This window comes from Scophthalmus maximus, chromosome 5 (assembly GCF_022379125.1).
Source record: "Scophthalmus maximus strain ysfricsl-2021 chromosome 5, ASM2237912v1, whole genome shotgun sequence".
Lineage (NCBI taxonomy): Eukaryota > Metazoa > Chordata > Actinopteri > Pleuronectiformes > Scophthalmidae > Scophthalmus > Scophthalmus maximus.
In genome coordinates, this window is record NC_061519.1 from 24,328,609 (window position 1) to 24,350,000 (window position 21,392).

General features: G+C 45.2%; 1 protein-coding gene across 7 annotated transcripts in view; it reads right to left on the reverse strand.

Moving 5' to 3' along the window:
* Nucleotides 1-1,221: 1,221 nt before the first annotated feature.
* The window catches only part of kirrel1b (kirre like nephrin family adhesion molecule 1b), a 78,407-nt gene continuing 58,236 nt past the window's right edge, over nt 1,222-21,392 (reverse strand). For 2 of the 7 annotated variants that reach the window (XM_035633456.2, XM_035633454.2), the window contains exons 7-16: nt 21,109-21,257; nt 20,556-20,683; nt 19,707-19,833; nt 18,398-18,498; nt 12,908-13,124; nt 11,138-11,245; nt 9,223-9,350; nt 8,747-8,857; nt 7,322-7,992; nt 1,222-5,807 (exon numbers count right to left, since the gene is read on the reverse strand). In XM_035633456.2, coding sequence (XP_035489349.2) covers nt 5,750-5,807; nt 7,322-7,992; nt 8,747-8,857; nt 9,223-9,350; nt 11,138-11,245; nt 12,908-13,124; nt 18,398-18,498; nt 19,707-19,833; nt 20,556-20,683; nt 21,109-21,257 — 1,798 coding nt within the window. In that variant the 3' untranslated portion in view covers nt 1,222-5,749. Of the gene's footprint in view, nt 7,993-8,746; nt 8,858-9,222; nt 9,351-11,137; nt 11,246-12,907; nt 13,125-18,397; nt 18,499-19,706; nt 19,834-20,555; nt 20,684-21,108; nt 21,258-21,392 lie in introns of all 7 variants that reach the window. The other 5 variants (XM_035633458.2, XM_035633457.2, XM_035633461.2 and 2 more) reach the window with 3 other exon arrangements.

The window sequence follows — 21,392 nt, forward strand, 5'->3', positions numbered from 1 at the left end:
GAATGGACAAAAGAGGAGAGTTTAAACGATGGCGGAGGAGAAAGAGGAAAAAAGGACAGAGATGTTTATAGGCGAGGTGACGAGGACGTGGAAGTGACGGAGAGGAGACACAAAAAGGAAGGAGGGTGAGAGACGATGGGAACGGTGAGAGGAGGCCTGACAAGGTGAGGTACAGACGGAGGAAAAGTCAAAGAAAGGGAGAGGAGAGAAGAGAAGAGGAGAAAGTGACAAGCGACAAAAGAAAAGATTGAGCGACGAGTGGAGGAAAACGTTGAGATGTAGAAACCAATGAGAAGGAGGACGGGGTGAAGGTATGAGGGAGGAGAGGACGTTAGAGAGACGTGACAGGCGCTGACTTGAGGAATAGCAAAAAATAAAAAGAGGAGAGGACGACTGAGAACAAGGGAAAGACGAGATGACAAGAGGGAAGATGAATGAAAAATGTGTGCGAGAGGCCTTGAACGAGAGCAAGAGGAGGCGGGGGGGCTGAAAAGAAAAGCAAAGGGCTGAGGAGACGGGACGGGGAAGGAAAGAGAATGTAGAGGCGAGGCGAGAGGAGGACGAGGAGGGAAGACAACAAGGCTGACAGATGAAAGAATGAACGAGAGAACAGGATGTGAGAGGCGACTGAGGAGAAAAGAGGAGAGGAGAGATGAAGGGACGTTTGACCGGATAGGAGAGGCGAAAGGATGACGAGGAAAAGAAGAAGGGGGAAGGAGAGAGAGGAGGAAGAGGAGGAAGAGGAGGAGGTTGTAAGGACGACAGGAGGAAAATGAATTTTAAACAAGAGGCGAGTCTGCGGCTGCAGATGCTCCACTGTCACACTGACTAACATTCAGGTAAACACTGTGTTTAAACTCGTGTCTGACACACACACACACACACACACACACTCACACACACACTCACTCACACTCACACACACACACACACACTCACACACTCACACACACACACACACACACACACTCACACACTCACACACACTCTCACACACTCACACACACTCTCACACACACACACACACAAACAAACACACACACACACTTCAGGCTGCTCGACACGAGACGCTGTCACAACAAGCGCTCCGAGTACACTCGCTCCTACTTTGACCTGAATCGGCGACAGATGCGCGTGAGAACCGTCCTGAGGCATAATCTATAAAACATATATCTATAAGGACACAATTAACAACATTTTCAAAAAAAACCCCCAAAACTGTAAGATGTAAGAATGAATATAGCTTTTTTCTTTTTCTTTTTTTATGAAAGCCATGTCTTCTTTTATTTTCTGGATACGGTGGAAAAATAATTACATACAATTTTGAAGAAATGAAAACAGAGAGAAACAAAACAAAAAGAAAATCAATAGCATTTTGTTTGTTTTGTACATTTCTTTTCTCTCGAATAAACAAGTTCTCAAACATAATATGTGACCAATAACATGTGAACAATATATAGGGATAAGAAGAAGAAAAAAACCAAAGTATTATTTGAACACACAGAACCGTCTCGCCGTCGTGCACACGTCCACTTCACGCGTTCTTTTATGTTTTTTTTTTTGATGATGCCGAGAAGAGCATCAAATAATCCCGTTCACTCGCAATGCAGCTGTTTCAGCAGCTGGACGAGGGACGAGCGGACCGCCTTCGCCTCCTTCCTCGTCTCCTTAAGGCCACACAGTGTCTCCTTCACGCCATCCAATCAGCTGCCTGCTTCCCCACTGGGGTTTGACTGATGACTGAAACATATATATATATATACACACACATATATATATACATGTTTTGTGGATTTAGTTAAGATGCTGATGGTAACGTGTTTTCTGCCAATATTCATTATTCTTTATTCAAATTTAGATGAAATTCTGGCTCGTCAAAGCCGCTCATAGTTATAATCCTGGAGATTTTTTTAGTCTCATTCGATTTGCGGCACCTCTTGATATTCACAAGTGCAGTTTTGATAATAAGGGGGGAAATATTTATGAACGTCTTCGTGGTGAACCATTGGGTGAGAGGCCGACTTAAAACGTGTTATGTAATGGGAAAGAGCGGCCGCTGCATCCGTGTCCGCCTTAATCTAATCACACTCATTGGGTGATTTTGTTTTTTTACATTATCGATTCTGACATAGTTTTAATTTTCTGCTGATCTGAGTTTTATTCATTTTTTGAAGAAGACTAAAGAAGGCAGCCGTCAGTCTTCACTGTTATCTTCCACATTAAATGAGGTGTGTGTTGGCACTCGTCCTTGTCTTTCCTCGTTTATGTGCAGACGATTTCGAACGGACGGACTAATACTGTGTGAAGATAAGATGTACAGTACGTAGACAATCACAGATTTCTATATCGGCCACATAAATACCCCCTTGAGATCATTGGAAGTCTTCAGGATTATATCTTTGACTTTAAATTATGAATATTTTCTCCAAAATGATTGAACTTCAGTATTACACTAATGTAAACATCAACGTGTTATTGCTTTTTCCTCAGGAGGAGACTCCGTCGTGCCAGCAGGTGGCGACGCGACTGGTTGACCGGATCGGATTTTCCGATTCCATGAAGCGTCATCAGTCGAACCCGGATTTTCCCGCGCCCCGCTGGTCCCCACAGAGACGTGCAATGGCGCGAAAAAACACACACTGCTGCCGACGCACATGCAACGTTCACAGGCGACGATGCGCGCGTATGGAAATACGCACTTAGAAGCGCGCGCACACACACACACACACACACACACACACACTCTCAAACACACACTCGCATACATAGACACAATAAACACACATGGCTGCTGCATCCGTCCGTCTGCTCGGTTCGTGTTCTTTTGGCGCCCTCGAAAAAGAAAAACCCTCCAAAAGGTTAAAAATGGACTCCGAGCCACACGGGCCACTGTTGGCCCGCGCGGCGCGGATCAGAGCAGTTGGCTGGTGGGGCCTGGCCTGGTTCTAGGCCCGGTTGGCCTAGTTGAGACGGAGTTTTGAGCTATTTTCTTTGTGGCCTGGAAGAGCAGTCACTTTGGCCACAGATGCACAGAAGTCCACTCTCTCTCTCTTTTCTCTGTTTCTTCTCCTTCTTCGCTCGGGGGGGGGGGTTGATTCATCATGACCCCCCCCCACCACCACCTTAGTCGATGCGTACAAGATCAAATAAAAATACTGTGCATAAAAAGTTTAAGCACACTCTTTTTCGTTCCTTCCGCTGGTGACGTAACGCCACAGAGTAATCCCGAGGAAAGGCAACTTTCAAAACACAGATTTTCAGAGAAAGAACGGAGATCGTGAACTGATACAGAGGATGGATGCCGTGAGTTCACGAAGCTATATATATATATATATATAGATATATATCGTTTGTAAAATAAGATCCTCAACACACACACACACACACATTTGTACACGCTCGATTGCTCTCGAAGACGTTTTGGAAGAAAGCTACGAGAGAAAGGTTTGCGGTGATTTTTTTTTTTTTTTTTTTTATCCTCTAAGTTTGGAAGCTGCTTTTCATATGGCACAGGAGAGAGTACAGAGAGCAAGGAGTGTCGGTACACACTGAGGTGAGAGGCGGGAAAAAAGAAAAATGACAAAAAAGACGTGAAGTAAACACTTCTACATTCCCTTTCCGAAAAAAAAAAACCACATTTCATTCTCACTGCCAAATCAAAAACATCCAGCTTGCACTTTTGGCATCTACATGGCGTCTTCCGTATAAATTGATATGGATGCACTGTCGACAGGCCGTAAATAGCTCAGGGGGGAAACGACTCGGTACCCGGGTCGACCCGGCCGTGTATCTGTTGGCCTCAGCGCCTCCTCCGTGTCAAACGCTCTCGCTCTGCACAAGGTCGTGAGGACATTGCAAGTCGGATGCAAAGTAGGCCGCTGCACCGCCGCAACTCCGTAAAAAGGTTGTAAAGAGGTAATAGTATGCAGTGCCAAGGCTGTGATAACCATATAAATTTAAAAGGCTGCTCCATCTGCCATTCTTCTCTCCATAACTGCAGCGGCGGCTTTATATAGTGACCTTGAAGCTACAAGGCTCCATCTGATATTCTAATCAGAAATGATGCGGCTCCGGTTTCCTTTTCTCAAAGTGTTTATTCAAAATAGGGGCAATAAATAGGATTTCTTTTACTGCCCCCTTCGCACCAAATTACCATAATATACTGTATCTGCGAGGCGTTGATAGGGCGGCTCACAAGTGCACAGACTCGATGATTACTTGCCGAAGGTGCTAAGCTTTCTGGCTTTCACCCTGCGGCCTATGATCTTCCCGCAAGGCGCCATCTCGGCGGCGATCATTTCTGACTGCTCGAAGGAGCTGTTGTGCAGATACAAGTGGTCAGGGGTTGGGCGGTCTCTCGAATGTGTTCAGAGTATCGCGGCCCGTTGCACATGAGATGTATTGAATGACCACATCGCGATTACCGCGACTACGAATTGTTTTAAAGGCGCCGGCACAAGCTTTGAAGTTTAAAATGGTCCCCAATAGAAACCGTTAATGGATATAATTAGGATTTAAGAACGTTTTAATACAGACATGGGTAATCAGGGGACGACTAGAATCATCATACTGGTGTGATTTATGCGTCAAAGGGTTAAATTGTGCATGTATGAAGTGCCAAAAAATATATATATATATATCGCGATATAACAAAAATATATTGCAATATTATTTATAGGCCATATTGCCCAGCCCTACAAGTGGGTGCCTCTTTGTCGAATTCAGCCCATCACTTTGTCTGTCTGATAAAGCAAACGCGCCTTCAGGAAGAGTTCTAAAAAATGTCCACGTTGAAGCGATAGTACGTGGCGCGTTACGTACTTACGGCGCCGCATTAGTGAAGGGAACCTCGTAATCTCAAGTTCAGTACCTGGTAGGAGAACGCTGCTGCAGCTGTGAAGTCTAATTTAAAGAACGACTGTCACCGTCGAAAAGGTGGAGTTCTGAGACGGCGCGATGAAAGAGGTTGAATTCAGAGCTCGGTGGGCGGACCACTTCAACAACTCTCTCTTTCACCGACCGCGTTTCAGCAGCTGCTTTTAAGACTCAGGTTTTCACATTGAGGATAGAATTATAAGCGAGTAACAGGGAGCACAATAATTTTGTCAGAGAACTCTCTGTTGGCCAAGTATGATTTTTTTTTTGCCAACAGCCAATTGGTTATCTGTGTTTGAAGAAAAAGGAAAAAAAAAAGGTTCTACTTGTAAAAGGGTCGAAATTCTCCACAAGTCAAATACATGTCTGAAAAACAACGTCAGGACAATGGAACCTCTCATTGGATAATTCACACTTTGCACTCGACGTAATAGAGATAATAATCCACATTGTTCAAATTACAATCGGCCGGCCTTTTGTCAACTGCTCATGCTGTGAATTCTCATTCACCATTGGGAAAGCAAGCAAAGCAACTTAACGTTTATGTTTTAAGGGAACAAGTGTTACAAATCTGATTTCTTCTTTTGAGGGAAACGTTTAGGGTAATTGGAGATTTAACAGCCGCATGGGCAGACGTTGGAGCCAAAAGAGATTATCAGGACCCGTGTGGTCACACAAACCAAAGATGACACGACACAATGAGGAAAAAACCACAAATCGCCGACACAAAATACCACCAAAGTTTGTTTTTTTTTGCTGCCGTGAGGAAACCAGCATACTTACACGTACACGTACAAAGTACCGCATGAGCTGGAGAGAACCCGCCGTACCATCCGTCTTGATATGTTGAACTGCACTTGAACCGTCTCACCGCTCACAAAGTGTCTCCGGCACAGCTCGGAGGGAGCAGCAGCTCGTTCTCCATCCGCCATCTTGAATGTCGTCGTCGTTTAAAAAAAAAGAAAAGAAAAAAAAAGGCAGTCCAGTCAGAAGACCGGAAGTCAAAAAGGAAGAGTTTCACTCCGGAACAGGGATATGTCCAACGCAAGAGATTCCCCTTCCGGCTGCGGATAGTCACCATTTTGGAATAAACCCTTTTAAAAATTTTCTAATTTGCGTCTACAACATCCGCTTGAAAAATACCAATCCGTCTCTCTTCGAGGAAACTCAGAAGGTTTCCAGTAACGTACACATTAAAAAGCGCGCCGCACCCAATGACCCCTGAACCTTTGGTCCACAACTCCTTATAAAAATACTATAAAATGTAATGCTATTTTTTCCCCCCAACACGGTTCTCGGTATAAATATGGAGGAGGGAAAAAAAAAAAATCTATTCTACTGTGCAAGTGAGAGAAACAAATCCTTTTTTTGACACTTGAGGATAAGGGGAGGTATTTTTTCTTCTTTTGTACAAAATGCAGAAAGCCACACTTGCGCTTCACGAATGCTGTTTACGGCGTTGACCTCGAGTGAACTGTGAAGTAAAGAAATGTATCATGGCGATAAAAATGAGAGACGAGGACGAGGAGGAGGCGGAGTTTACCGAGATGCTTGCTACCACTCCGTTCCCCTTCCGCGAAACCGCCGTCGTCCGGAGCATCTCATCGTGCACTTTACAAAAGACAGACACACCTCGCTAAAAGTCCGCGTGCGCGTTGGCACATGAGCCTTGGCACTCTGGGCGCTCACTGTACCCCCCCCCCTTCGGAAGCTCCGTCCCACCGAACTCAAGGTAGATCTTGTAAAAAAGTGGGGATAGAGGATCACAAAGTGCCAGATGTAGTAATAGTCCAAGCTGCCCCATTGCTGCAATACATGGAAAAAGGATCTGCGTGTGTGTGTCGTATATGTGAGTCAGGCAACGCGACAACGTGTGGACAACACGGAGGTCTGCTTGAGGTCACGGCACTGCATCACACCGTATAGGTTTGTACAAGGAAAGAACTGTTAAAATGATCCAAATCTGAAGTGTGCACTTATTTACAGGGATGAGGTCGGAGGGAAGACGCGTGGCGGGGAAAAATGCGGGTCGCGGGGAGGATGTCTTCTTTTTATCTTTTGCTGCTCCCCCTCAAGCTCTTGGCGCTCGTCTTCTTCCCGTCCTCAAAGTGCTCGCTCCTCTCTGGCGCCTCTCCTCCTGATTGTGGCACGCCGCTGCCTTTTGTCGAAGCATGAACGCTGCACGCGGCGGAGGGCCCGCGCAAACGTGTGCGTGTGTGTGTGACCGTCGCTCTGCGTGTGTCCTATGTATTGCTGCTACCTGTGGTTTACGCGATGCCGCGGACTCGCTGTGTTTTTTTTTTTGTCTTGTGACGTTGTCGGTTTCGCGAATTCACCCAAGTGCCATGCACTGTTAGCTATGGAGAAAGAAAAACAGGTTCTTGAATGTTCACGTAAAGAAACGTGGGGATTTTTGCCAGAAGCGTGTGAGTGTACATGTTCTTACACGTGAGTCTGCATCCGCTGTGTGTGTCTCTGGGAATAGTCAGAGGGTGGAGACGAGTACGAATAGCGAGTGGAGCTTCCATAATTCCCCAGCCCCGTTTCAGGACTTTGTTGTGCCGGTCCTGGCCCTGGTCCTGGTCCTGGCCCTGGCCCTGGCCCTGGCCCTAGTCCTGGCCCTGGTCCTGGCCCTGGTCCTGGCCCTTGTCCCGTTGGATACATCTCATAGGCTGGCCCTTCCTCTATGGGCGGAGCGAAGCCCATTTGGCGGTAGCTGGGATACTGGGAGGGGTAGCCGTAGTTGTCATAGGCCAGCTGGGTTGAGCCGTCCAGCATGCCGCAGTCTCCGGGGTAATCTCCGGGCGACTGGATGGCCGGATTGGGAGGTACCTGCTGGCTCGGCGGCGGCCGGGAGAAAGTGTTGAACTGGGCGTAGGTGGCGTGGGAGATCCTGGAAGGCGGCCGGGGGTCATAGCAGCCTGTCCTTGAGCCCGGCACCGCGCTGGGGGGAACCGCGGCGCCGGGGGCAGCTGAGGGTCCGCCGCACGTGGCGCCGGCGGGGCCGCTGTTGGGGTTCGGGGAGCGGAACTCTCCCTGGTAGTGGATGGCACGGGACTGGGGCCGCGCCTCCTCGTGGGTGGTGGCTCGGACGTTGTAGTAGCCGTTGGTTGGATCCTGTGATCACAGAGGAGACTATGAGTTTTTCAATCGGATTTTTTGTTCCGTATAAGTAGCAGAGACAGTGACATCTAGTCTACGTTTTACATAGCTTGGCTTTTTACTTGTAAATCCTAAAGAAAGACCGGAAGCTCTACTGGGGAACTGGGGAAGCGCAAAACATAAAGTGCGCTGCAGCAGGTGGTGCGATGTCATGGTATGCAAACGATGCAGCACAGAGTATATGTTGTGTATGAACATGAGACAAAATGATATCACTTGATTTTATCAGGATAAACATGATTTCCAATGCGAGGTGAGAGCTCACGCGAGCGACGCCAATCTCCGAACATTCTTGGCAAGTTAACACCAAGAATTATTTGAAGTAGTTTGTTTTCCCCTTTGAAAGTGAGATCCAACCCCCGACACGCCCAAATAACGACTTTGGCTTTGAGATTATGAGGAGATTTTGTCTCTCATCTCTTCAAAGAAAGAATTGATCTGACCTACAGCAGAAGAATCCTGCAAATGATGCCAGCAGAATCATTAACGTCGTTATTTTTTGACGTACAGATTGTTCAAAAAGTGGTATTTTTTAGGAATGCAAAGCTTTTTACCTGCCAAAAAACACCAAACCTGAGGAAGAAGGGCCACTGGTGAACAGCACCAATGATGGATATGATCACAAAGTTCATGATATGTGATATATATCTGTGCACCACGTAAGGATATCATCTGAAAGATGCTGCAGGGAGCGACCCGCCAACCTCACCTTGAGCTCGTACTCCTCGCGGGTGTCGCTCTCGCTCCGGACCTCCTGCTTCAGGTCCATGTCGTCTTTGAACGGCTGAGTGGAGGGAGAGAGGGAAACAGAGGGCAAAAACTAAACCATCGAACAACGGAACACACACACACACACACACACACACACGGAAAGAGGGAGGGCGAGAAAGGAGAGAGGAAGGAAGAGAGGGAGGGGAGAGGAAAACAGAGATTCAGGTTTTTTGTATCGTCCGAAGAGAATGGAAGAAGAGGAGTCGAGCTTAGAAGTCGAGAAAAAAGAAGAATCGTGTTTGCAGGCTGGCCTCTTTCGTGTGTGTGTGTGCGTGTGTGTGTGTGTGTGTGTGTGTGTGTAACTGCCTCTCCTGCCATGTTGCCCTTTGCGTCAGCGTATCTGTACATTCAAGGCCATTGACCCATGCGCCTCGTCGCCGTGGCCCCCGGTGACTCAGATGGGTGTCTACTCACGGAGTACATGGCCTTGACCATTCTGGTTGCCGTGGAGACGTTGGCCGCCTCCTCCTCCAGGCTGTGGGTCTCTTTGTTCACCGTCTCCACCTTGATGTCGGGCTTACCGAGGGTGACACCCCGGCGACCTGGAAGGAAAAGCACAACCTCCGGTCACATTCTGGGACAGCGTGGGGATGAATTATTGATTTATTCAACAGTCTGGTTACAAGACAGAGAGGAAAATGTAACAACTCTGTCTGAGGCCATTATTTGCCTTGTTTATCTTTTTTTATTTTTTTATTAATGGCGCAAAGCAATTTGGCGGCGTCAACAGGCAAGAGAGAGGTAATGGATTGAATTTTGAGGACGCAAGTAAAACTGTACTGTTCCTACTTTCTTAACGGATGTTCGGGTTGAAAATGCCCTTCATATGATAGTTTAAAGGTGACATATTACGCTCATATTAAGGTTCATACTTTTAATTTGGGTTACCACTTGAAAAGGTTAAAATGCTCTTATGTTCAGAAAAGGCATCGGTGTTCTCACACTGTCCAGTCCTGCAGCTCCTCTTTTCAACCTCTGTCTAAAACGCCGGGATATCTTTTAGCCCCGCCCCCTCCCGATAAACCCCAGTCTAATCTGATTGGCACAGCTGGCCCAGTCTGTAGTGATTGGTCAACCGATTTCAAAATGTGTAGAGAATGTCACACCCCTTCACCAGAGAAGTGGACATTCTGGATCGAGTGTCCAAGTGTGACATCACAGCGGGAGAGAAATCTGACCCGGTTGTTCAGAGCCAGGCTGTAGGAGTTTAGCCAGCTCACAAAAGAAATTACAAAAATTATTCTGGTCATGGTCTGACCATTTCGCTGGTCTGGTCTGGTTGATTGCTCTACTCTATCTCTCTTAAAAATGTCAAATTGACATGTTTTTGTGTAATTTATGAATACTCAGAGGCCAGTTAACATTAAAGTATCAACAGCAGTCTTGTTAGGCCAAACTTCATAATATACTTTCGTGAATTAACAATTTCATTAAAAGGGGTTTTAGTTTGGCTGTATCCCAAAAGCCCAAAAGGTACATTTCAGGTGGATTTGTTTCTATGATAAACGTCACATTGTTCAGCTCAATTCATATATCCCTCGCACAGAACTCAGTCAATATTCATCAACATGAGCGGCTCTCTCCCCGCAGCCAGAAACCTCAAAAGCTTTGAGATTTGAATCTGCGAAGTCTTAAAGCCGCGTCATAGACGTCAAATGAGAGGCTGCTTATCTGGAGCCACGACGGTGTTTGTTTGAGCTTCTGTTCCCAAACAATATCTTTTTTCTGCGGCGGTGTTATCAGCTCTGAACCAGAAAAATATACTCTTATCCCTGAGAAAATCCCCCTGGGGAATGTGCCAGTCACCTTCATTGTCTTTCCCAAACTCTTTTATTTGCGATGGGGCGACTCAAAACTAAAGCAACTTGACGGGCGCGCCGTGTTCTGTCGACTCTCTGGTTTGTGGACGTGTGGCTTGTGATGATAAATACTAATTGGTTCGCCGTGGGCTGTAGATACAACATAATTCATAATTCAAGTACTATTCACCTCTAAACGCTCTTATTTTTTCAACTGTTATTATGTACTTTATCTAGTGTGAGAGGCGCGCATGAAAACGATCTATTTGAAATAATAATTTCTTAATTCCAAAACAGTGGGACGGGTAAAAAAATACTGTAGGCGTTTTAAGGCGGTTTGACTTATTACATGAATATTCATTAATCTCATTTGAATTAGATGCTATACGGTTGACATATGTTCCTTTCTTTGTGGATAGGCGGAATGACAGGGAGGGAAAGTGGATGAAAGAGAAGACTGAGTGACACACAGCAACACACACACACACACACACACACACACACGCATTCAAGAACCAGTGTGCACTCACTGCCTTTGCGTTGGCGGTAGAGGAAGAAGGCGAGTGCCAGGAGAAACATCAGCAGCAGAATGGAGGAGCCCACAGTACCACCGGCGATAATTCCCACTGGAACAATATCTGAAACAAACACAGGCAGAAAAAAAAAGGGGTCCGGGTTGAGGGACAGCTGCTGCCTTCATTGTTGCGGAAAACCTGCACGGATGTTGTGTCGTTTGAAACCGTAAATCCTGTTGTGGCCCGAGCTTAATATTGAATCTGCGAGCGCTGGCTATGTTGATAAAGCGTGTCTGCAAGTCTGATAAGGGATAAAAACCACTGTTAGCACACATAAAGACAAATCCTCTCTCTCTCGAAGGTATTTCGGGTAGATTTTCCGAGGGGCCCCGCGAAAATCTGACAGCTGAAAGAATAAGAGTCAGTTACGACTGACAGAGCACGAAGGAATCATTTTCTGGATGCGACGCGGCGTACAGTGCGCCGAGCTCTCGCGGAACGAGATGCACAGCGGCTGCTGAATGGACTTACAGCACTCTCCGCTGTCTGCCCTCCAGATGACACTCGGAGATCCTGCTCAGGGGCGCTTCGGTCTGTTTCCGGGAGAGGGAGAGCAGAGCATCTCGTCCAGTGACATTTGAGATAAAGCCCCGTGGAGTTTTTCTTTGTGCGCAAACACAGTGTTGCTCACATGCAGCGTTTCATAATAAAATACCCTTTGTATTTTGAATTAATTTACTTCAAAATTACACTTTTTGTTAGCATTTTAAATGTGTTTTAAATACCATAACCGCTAGCCTCGTGTATAGGTTTTATTCTCCCCCGAAATTTGTGTGCACATGGCACACGTATGTGCTCGTGCACATACTCGTGCACATACGTGTGTATTAATGAAATCATGATCGGGTTACGCTCAACAAAACATTGCTCTGTAGTGTCTCTAGTGGTCAGACTCCATATGGTACTTTTAGGGTTTAGACTAAATCATTAGATGTGTCCTATCTTAAATATCTGTGAATATCAAAAGAATAAAAAAGACATGCATTCTTTACATAGTCACTCTTCTTCCATCGTTTTATTATGGACACCTTTAAGGTTTTTGACTCCCAGATGCTGATATGCAACACCGCGTGCTTACAGCCTGCTTTACGTAGCCATGGATGCTGTTACAGAGCTGGTGGTGATTTAGCTCTGCTGCCAAAATGTCTCAATGGAAAACTTTGGTACAACAACAAAATGATCCCCTATATGGCCCAATAAGCTACAAAGCCCTTGTGGACTTCCATTATTAATAGTGACATCTGTAAAAAAAAAAAGGCAAAAAGTTAAAAAGCGTTCTCTGTTATTTTTTGTATTGTAAATAATTTATTCGGTACAGATTAGTGATTGTAATCTTTCTCTGAGCCTAGAAAAGCAAACATTTTTCATAATGCAAAAATATAAGTGGACCCACAAATCAAAACATTTTTCAACAGTCTGGAAAAAAAAAAAAGTCACAGGGTAGCTTTGATTTACAAAAGCCCTATGGGTCGATGAAGACATTGCCACTAATATCCTTTAAATATTTTAAACACATGCTGTCGTCAGCTATTTGAAGTGGAACAACTCATGACATTATATTAGTAATACTGAATAATACATAAAGTAATTAAAAGTAAGTGTATTATTTATTTCTGCTCTGTGTTATGAAATTACGTATGAGCGTAAAATCCGTTTTATGCCCCCCCCCCCAAAAAAATGAATGTATAGCTACTGTTTTCACACTCCTCCTTCTCCTTGCCTTACCCGTCTCCTCCAGGGTGATGATCATGGTGCCCGGTCCGAAGGCGTTCCAGGCGGTGCAGTTGTACGGCGAGTGGAAGTCGGACTCCATGACGTTGTTGATGGTGAGCGTGGAGAGGACGGCTCCGCCCTGGGACGGAGGCTTGCTCTGCTCCACGGTGTACCTCTCCATCAAGGTGCCCTTCTCTTTCTCCCACACATTCTCCTTCCACGCCCAGACCTGGAGCACACACGTTTGTTTTTTTTAAAGAAAGGTTTAATTAGCTTCAAGTCCTCGACCAGCAGATAGAAAGGAGGGTGGGACGATCAGAACACGTGTCGGGGTGAGTTACTGCATCGTGCCGCTTTAATTACAGACGCAGAGGCAAATAGTTACGGGCTCACTTTCACGTTTGAGCTTGAAAACCCTATTAACCAAAAAAACAAAGCCGGTGCACTTGACTTAAATAATATGTTAAGAGCATCTGTAGACTAGGAACACCTGTGAAATGTCTTCCCGACGAACACAGCGGGACGTCCTTCAAGCCGATAGGAGCGGTGTCTTCGTGTGATGAAGATGCCATCTCCAATACGTTTAATTGGTTTGATTTCTTTTATCCAAACTCTGCTCTTTACTGCTGCAACCATCCAATTTCCCCTCGGGGATCAATAATGCTAATTTCACTTTATCTTATCTTAAATAGCATTAACCAACAAGGACGTATATACAGACGCAAACACACAAGTCGCAAGTAAACAATCAGCCGACAGTGGTTAAGAAAGGTTGAGAGAGACTGAAGCGAATCTGGGTAGGAATATATATATATATATATATATATATATATATATATATATATATATATATATATATATATATTAGCATTATTGATCCCCCCGCATTATATATATATATATATATATATATATAGATAGATATTATTGATCCCCGCATTATATATATATATATATTTTAAGCAAAAGAGATAAAACTTAAAACCTGTTGCGATGGTACAAAAAGACAAATATTCAAAAACATTTACAAACAGACAATTACATATCAGATAAGAAGGTATAACAATAAGCAATAAGATCGGCTCCTATGCCATCGGGCCCTGAATAGTAAAATCCGGGATATGATATATTTAAATATTGCAATCAACCTGCAGTTTGGTCCTACGTGTTCCTTGTGCTTCCCAAATACAATACTGAATACAAGGAGGTGCTTTCTCTGGTCGTAGAAATTAGCCGAGTTCTTTTTAGGTGCATTGTCATCAATAATTTCCGTCAGTGAAATGTTAAAATTATTAACCACGGGGGATATTAAATATGGAGCGCGGTGATATCAAATATACATAGACACATATGTTGTGCTAATCTAACTTTTCACCTGGTTCGAGAGAAAAGGAGGATGCGATCAAGCCTCAGGAGGGAGAATATTTCTTTTTTTTAAGGCCCGAATCTTTTGCCTTTTTGAATTTTTTTCCTCCGACACTTTTGTATAATGCATTTCTTTATCACTTTCCTCGCAATCATTTCGTTGCACCACCACCGCCGCTGTCTGGCTTTCGTTTTTTTTTCTCAATCTTTTATTGCCTCTTTTAAACAAACGCAGTCTGCGCGCACACACACACACACACACACACGCTGAATGATACTCCATATTTTATAAGTCCTTGTGTCTCTGCATTAAGCCGAGACTATAATGTCGTATCACATTATACGCTCTGAGCTCTCTGCCAGTGCAGAAGGGGGCTGAAGCTTCCTAAAAGCTCTGATTTCTGTCATGTTGGCGCGGCAAAATTGGATAATTGACGCTGAAAGGTACAGAATTCCACTCTCCCTCCATCTCCCTGCCGCTCTCATTTCAATCTACTTCCCCCCCACGCGCTCTCTCTCGCTCACTCCAGCCTTCAAACTCAAATGTCATTACTGAATTTATTTCCATTTTTCCCCGCACTCTCTTTTTTTTTTTGGGTGATTCGTGAGCATTCTGGTATTTTCCTTCTTTAAAAGGTTTGTATCGCACACACATACTGCTTATTTTGTAACTCATATATTGCACAGACACTCTTTATTAAACTGCAGTTTTATCAAGTGTTGCACTCGGCGACTTCAGCAAAAAAGGCAGGAATGAAAAAGGAAACAGAGAAACCCAGCCCCGTTCTGCAGTTATGGCACGTTCGGGAGGATATTCCATTGCAGTTTGCAGGGAAGGCAATCTGCGTGAAAGCTTTCTTTTAAAGAAAAGATGGTTACCACTTTGAAAGAGATCACTGAATTGGAAAGGTTTTAGCTGCAGGGTTCAATTTACGCGAAAAATCAAAAATGATCTGGACGCTACGATGACTCCTCTCACGGTGACCGTAACTCAGTGACTCTTAATATCAGTGCTTTTAAAGCCCCCGCGTGTGGAACTCAGCGTGACTATTCCGTCTGTCAAGTTCATTCTAATGCCGTATTTAAATTGTCTGTAGAAAAGTGTGGAGGATGCTGCTGGAAAAATAATGACGATTTCTTGCAGCAGTCACATCCATGCACGTGCACGCAGTCACACGTCAGTGAGGTGACAGACAAGACAACTTTTTGGCTCCAACTTGTCATTATGATGTAAAGACCGATTGCACAGCGTAACGGCGAGAGGAAAACAACTCCATCCGCGCTTATATTGGTCATCGATCAGTTCTGCCTCCGCCATGTTATTCTCCAGGTATCTATCCCCAGTGATGGAAACGGCCGACGGTGGAACAGCCGAATGGACAAAAACAAGGCAATCTCGCAAGAGGAAAAGAGTCCCGATCGACGGAGGAACAGAAGCAGGCGATATAGGTATAGCTTACTGGGTTACACCTCTGACTTAGGTACAGAAGGCCGGAGTTCAATTCCTGGGCAGGGCATGTGGCCTCTTCCAGATCAAGGCCCTCAACCTCTGATATGAGTAAAAGTCTCCAAGACTTGAGCGGTTTCAAAAACAACATAGAGTTTGTCTTCTTTAAGTAAGTATATAGCACAACCAGCCTAATTATTAACACTACCGGACGTTTAACTCAAGGTTATTTGCTCAAATTGCTACTGACGTTGGGTTAGCCATGATGCTAAAGCTGCCGCTAGTTAACGCTAGGAGCCAGAAAACAAAGTAGGAGCTTCGGTTTCTTCCATCATCCATTATCTCTTGTGTAAGTGTTGTTGACAACTTCCTCAGGAGCTCTGAGGAAAAAGTACCTGCGTTTGGCTACTGCAGCGTCTTTACGACACTGACCTAACAATAATACCACCTGGAACCACTAGGCGGCAAAAAAAGTTGTCTGTTGCCTCTTTGTAAAATGTGCCGTTGCAACTTAAGGGAAACTTAGGAGAAATTGTAAACTGTCACTCACTGATACAATACTTGATCATTTGTTGAATCAGTCAACTTCTTAAAAGCTTGTAATCAGTCAAATAAAAAACATACTGTAGGATTAGGAAGAATCCATTTTTGGACGAACCGATAGACATTGCTATGTTGTCAGGGGCTGTAAGACGACGAGGCCGGGGTACACGGCTCTCGTCTGACTTTGAAGTACTGCCAGAATGATTGTCTCTAGGGCAGAGTGATTAATATCAATGGGTACGTTGGCAGGTCTTATAACAGTGATTTCCAACCAAGTGTACCAGGGGGAACCTGGAAATCACTTCAAAATACAAAAACACATTCAAGTTTATATGCTCATCGTCAGTTTCACAATAACATTTAACCATGTACAAATCAAAGGGCTGTGTGCATACGACATGTCTTCTGAGTGAGGCACTTGAACACAACACGCTGCATCTGCGACTGCAGGAAAAACTGGAGACCGTAGCATCTTCACAGAAAAGGTCTGTAAATGGATCAGCGGAATTATTGATCGAGACTAACCGCAGACGATTCCACACAATCTCACCGTCTCGTGTGAATTCGCGCGCGCCACCATGGTTACACTACGGCCAATGTGTTTTTTCTTGTGGTGAAATACCCTTGCAACAGTTAGATCCAGAGGCGATCGCATCTATCAAAGGGGTAGAGATAAAGGGGTGTTTGAGCCGTCTTGCAATACTGTAAATGAACAGTGACATGGCTTATGGGCTTACAGGAGCAGGGAAAATAAAAGCCATGCTGACATCAAATAAAAGAAGATATCTCAAAGTTGCGCGAGCCGTTTGGCTGGGATTTGTCGGACAGAGAGCCCTTGAGTCACAGATGAGCTGATCAAAAATTTGGATGATTAACTGAACACTGGCTTTCTATTATATTTTTCTTTTCTCATCCTCAGCTCAAACCAGGCTATCCAAAACATGAAAAAACACTTATAAAATACTTTACTAAACACGAGAGGGAGTGATCTTTTTTTCATGATTTCTTGTGTCTTAGATCTGCTTCGCTCCATAAAAATACTTTCATTTCAACAGCAGCTGTTTTTGCAGAGTCGCACGCGTAGTCCTCACGTACTCGAGGCGCAGTCGGAGAACAATGCCACTTGTACCGATCACACGGGCTGAAAAGAGAAAGTGACCATAGAATCTACTGCCTTGGCAGTTGTATGGCCTCTGTTAGCCAGTCGAGTCGCCGGGAATATGGTCGAAATCCCGCCTTCTGTTCCCGAGCTGCGAGTCATTTTGCAATACTTTCATCCACTCACATATTAATCTTTGTCTTTATTGTAATTAGCACAATATTTCACGAGTCATGGCGCAAAAAAAAAGGATTTTGTAACATCAGAAAATACCTTAACACATGACATTTAAAGATATTGGGTCATTAAATGTCAAAGGTTAAGGTATTTCTGATGTTACATAATATTTGTTTTTGTGCCGTGACTCCAAATGACCCAAGATCTGGGGTGCACGGTGGCGTAGTGGTTAGCTCTTTCGCCTCACATCATGTTCGAATCCCGGTTCAAACCAACCAGGGGCTTTCTGTGTGGAGTTTGCATGTTCTCCCCGTGTATGCGTGGGTTCTCTCCGGGTTCTCCGGCTTCCTCCCACAGTCCAGAGACATGCAGAGTGGGTCTAGGTAAATTGGTGACTCTAAATTGAGTGGCTGTTGGTCTCTGCATGTGGCCCTGTGATAGGCTGGCCACTTGTCCAGGGTGTAACCCGCCTGTCAGCTGGGATTGGCTCCTGCCCCCCTGGGACCATTAAATGGATAAAGCGGTAGACGATGGATGGATGGATGGACCCAAAATCTGATCTGTAATACTTTAAGTCCAAGTGGGCGTTTGTGCCAAATGTCTAGACATTCCGTCAGATTTGTCGAGATATAGAATTCGCGGGTCACTCACAAAAATGTGTTTTGTGAGTGACCCTGACGTTTGATCTTTGACCACCGAAATATGTTCAGTCCAGAAAAAAAATGAACGGACCGACAGATGGACGGACGAAAACCCCCCTGATACATACAGCATCTGTCCGCCGCTCTTCTGATAAGGATTCTGTTTGAGAGGCAGATAGGGTCCGGAACGGCCGAGCACCTCTGCGACATACTTCTAGGCAGGGACTTACGATCTTATCAGGCGGGGGGGTGCTGGCGATGTAACACTTGATCTCTCCTCTCTCCCCTCTGACAGCGTACTGGACCGCATCACTGGAGATGATGGGGGGACCTGAGCGAGGCAGAGAGGACAGGGCAGAGAGTAGACACTCAGTGCATACAGAGGACGAGGGGGGGGCTACGGCAACAAACCAAGTTCTGGAAGATACCAAGCATAACAGCATTATTGTGAAACTGTAATTTCTGTAAACATGAGACCTCCAGTGAGAAATTTATGTGCTAAAAGGCAAGCTTAAAAAAAAAAGACACTTGCTCAATTTCTTGGCATCTGCCTGATGGGGGAACATGATGGACGTGTTTTCGTCTGCAGGGGGGTTGGGGCGAGAAGGAGGGAGCTTCAAAGTCGGCAGTGAATTTGCCGGACGCGTACGTGTGATGGAGTGTTAGTTAAACTGTCGGCGCGCAGACACGGTTATTCATGGGGAACACGAAGAGTGGAACCGTGTCGGGGAGGAGAGAGACCCTTGAAAGTTGCAAATTTCCTGGGTCCTCTTCTCGGTGGATGCGGAGTAGTCAGTTGTCAGGCGTCGAGTTTCTCCGGTGAGGTTCGACCATCAAATTAGGTAATGGGTCTGGATTTATAGATGTGTGCGGAGACGAACCTTCTGACACGGCTGATGTGCGCGGGGGCGGGGGGGGGGGAGTATATGAGGACGCCAAGAGGAAGTAATTGGTCAGTTTGGGCTTCTTCCTCTTTTTTCGCCTCTAAAAATCCATCCCATGTGGAGGCAGTGTCTCCTGGACCCTTAGTTACAGACCCTGTGTTTTGCGGACTCATATTCTGGTTAGTAGACGAGTAGTAGTAGTAGTAGTTGTTGTAGTTGTAGTATTAGTTACTGGGTCTCCGATCTTCATCTTTAAGCAATTTATATTTCGCAAGGACGCGCCAATGAATGTCGCCGTCCCGCTCTCCGGGTGCGACCGGGCACTTTGTCAGCCGCAGAAGATTTAAGGGGCATTTGAACTTTTCATCATTGTGTTCTTGGTGAATCAGTTTTGATTTATTAAGCAATCGCTCGCCTCTCTGTGGGGGGAAAGAGTTTGGGCATTGAAATATTGGCTTTGAGTCTGGTTTAAATTAGCTGTTGGGTGTTTTTTGGGGGGTCGGGCTGGAAGGAATCCCCTATTATCTGTGTACGTTCGGCGGCTTCGGCTGTCAGATAGACACGGACTCATGCAACAATTACAAAGGGTTTAAACATTTGATATTTTGCTCATATCAGCACTGTTATTAATAGTAGGTGAACAGTAGGAACTGACCGTTGACAGTGAGCGTAACCTCGGTCTCTCCCACTCCGATCCGCGGGACGATGGCCTTGCAGACATATTGACCCGCATCCGCCTGGCTCACCGACTTCAGGTACAGCTGGTTGTTGTTGCTGAGCACCTGGACACACGGAGAAGTGGATAGATAAGTAGATGCATAAGGAGCGGGACAGAAGATTTGCGAGGTGGAGAGCAAGAGAGACAGACAGGACGGGATGTTAATAAGAGCGAGGGAGGGAGATCCATATTTAATTCATAAAACATGTTGATTTACTCAGCAGGCTCCATTAGGTCCTTTTTTTTTTTTTTTCCTGGAGCTTTTCTTAACTTGTTAGACATGAATTAAAGATTTAAGATACGAAGACGGAGTCTCCCCTACTAACCGTCTGCTTTACAACTGAGCAAACATTTATGAAGCCCGGGTCTTAGACATTAATATGGGAGGGGGATTGTGGGTTGTTCTGGAGGATTTGAATGTAGAACTTTTTCCTTTTCTTCTTTTTGTGGGCAGGGATGAACAGGTGGCAGAAAGTGACAGCGACTGCCAACCTACAACTTACGGATATAGATTCTCGGGTGCTTTTTTCAAAATTTGCTAGCGGTTTCCCAGCAGAAGACATGATGACCAATGAGGGACATTAGTGGACTTTCTTTTTTAATGGATGCCTCCTCTATAATAAATCCTCATTCCTTACCCCAATATGTGGTCTGACTTTCCCTAACGGCCTGCACACATTTGAATATATGACATTATATGACATTAATTCAAAGCCTGAATGGGCCATGAATACAAAATGTAGGTTTCAAGGTTAAAGATGAGGTGAGAGCAGGTTTGGTTCTTACCATGCTGGAGCCCTTTTTGGTCCAGGTGAGGGTGAGAGGAGGGTTCCCAGACCACTTGCAGTTAAGTGTGACGTCGGAGTCCACGTCCACTGTGACTGGCCTCGGCTCCACCACCAGTATCGGGCCGACTGGAAGAGAGAAAGAAAATAAGGAATTAAGAAGAAAAAAGAAGAAGCATACCCATAATAATAAGAAATAAGACCCCAGGAAATTTTTAAATACATTTAGCCCCAAATTCATCACCAAATCTGCTGTAGAACTTATATAAGAGTAGAATCTAGAATCAATCCACCTCAAAATTAAAACTGGTTTCGCTGGTTTTATTGTTGCGGTTGATCAGTATACAATAATACACATAATATCTATTTTGTTTCATAGTTCTGTGTATTTTTCAAGTTGATGCATAGGCCTATGACAACAAAGGTTTGCTTAATGTAAATTAATTTAACCGTACTGCAAATATATTCTGCACACTACATGAACACTGTGCGGAAATCAAAGTGGTTCCCTTTAACACATCATCATGTCATATCATCATCAGAATCCCACTCACAGTGCACGTCCACCAGGATGCTGACGTTGGTGTTCCCCACGGCGTTGAACACCTGACAGGACACGGGCTCCGTGAAGAAGGAGTGGTCCGCCGTGGTGACAAACACGCTCTCCCTGGCTCCCTCCAGCAGCACGCCACCTTTGGCCCACCTGACCGGAGAACGCACGCCGCGCGTTACTTGACACGTTATCACGCACTGCAAATCCTCGTTACGTCAGGTGGTCGGCGGGAAACATTAAAAAGCATAAATCGTTTTTTTCCCCCCAATAAATTTCAATGATTAT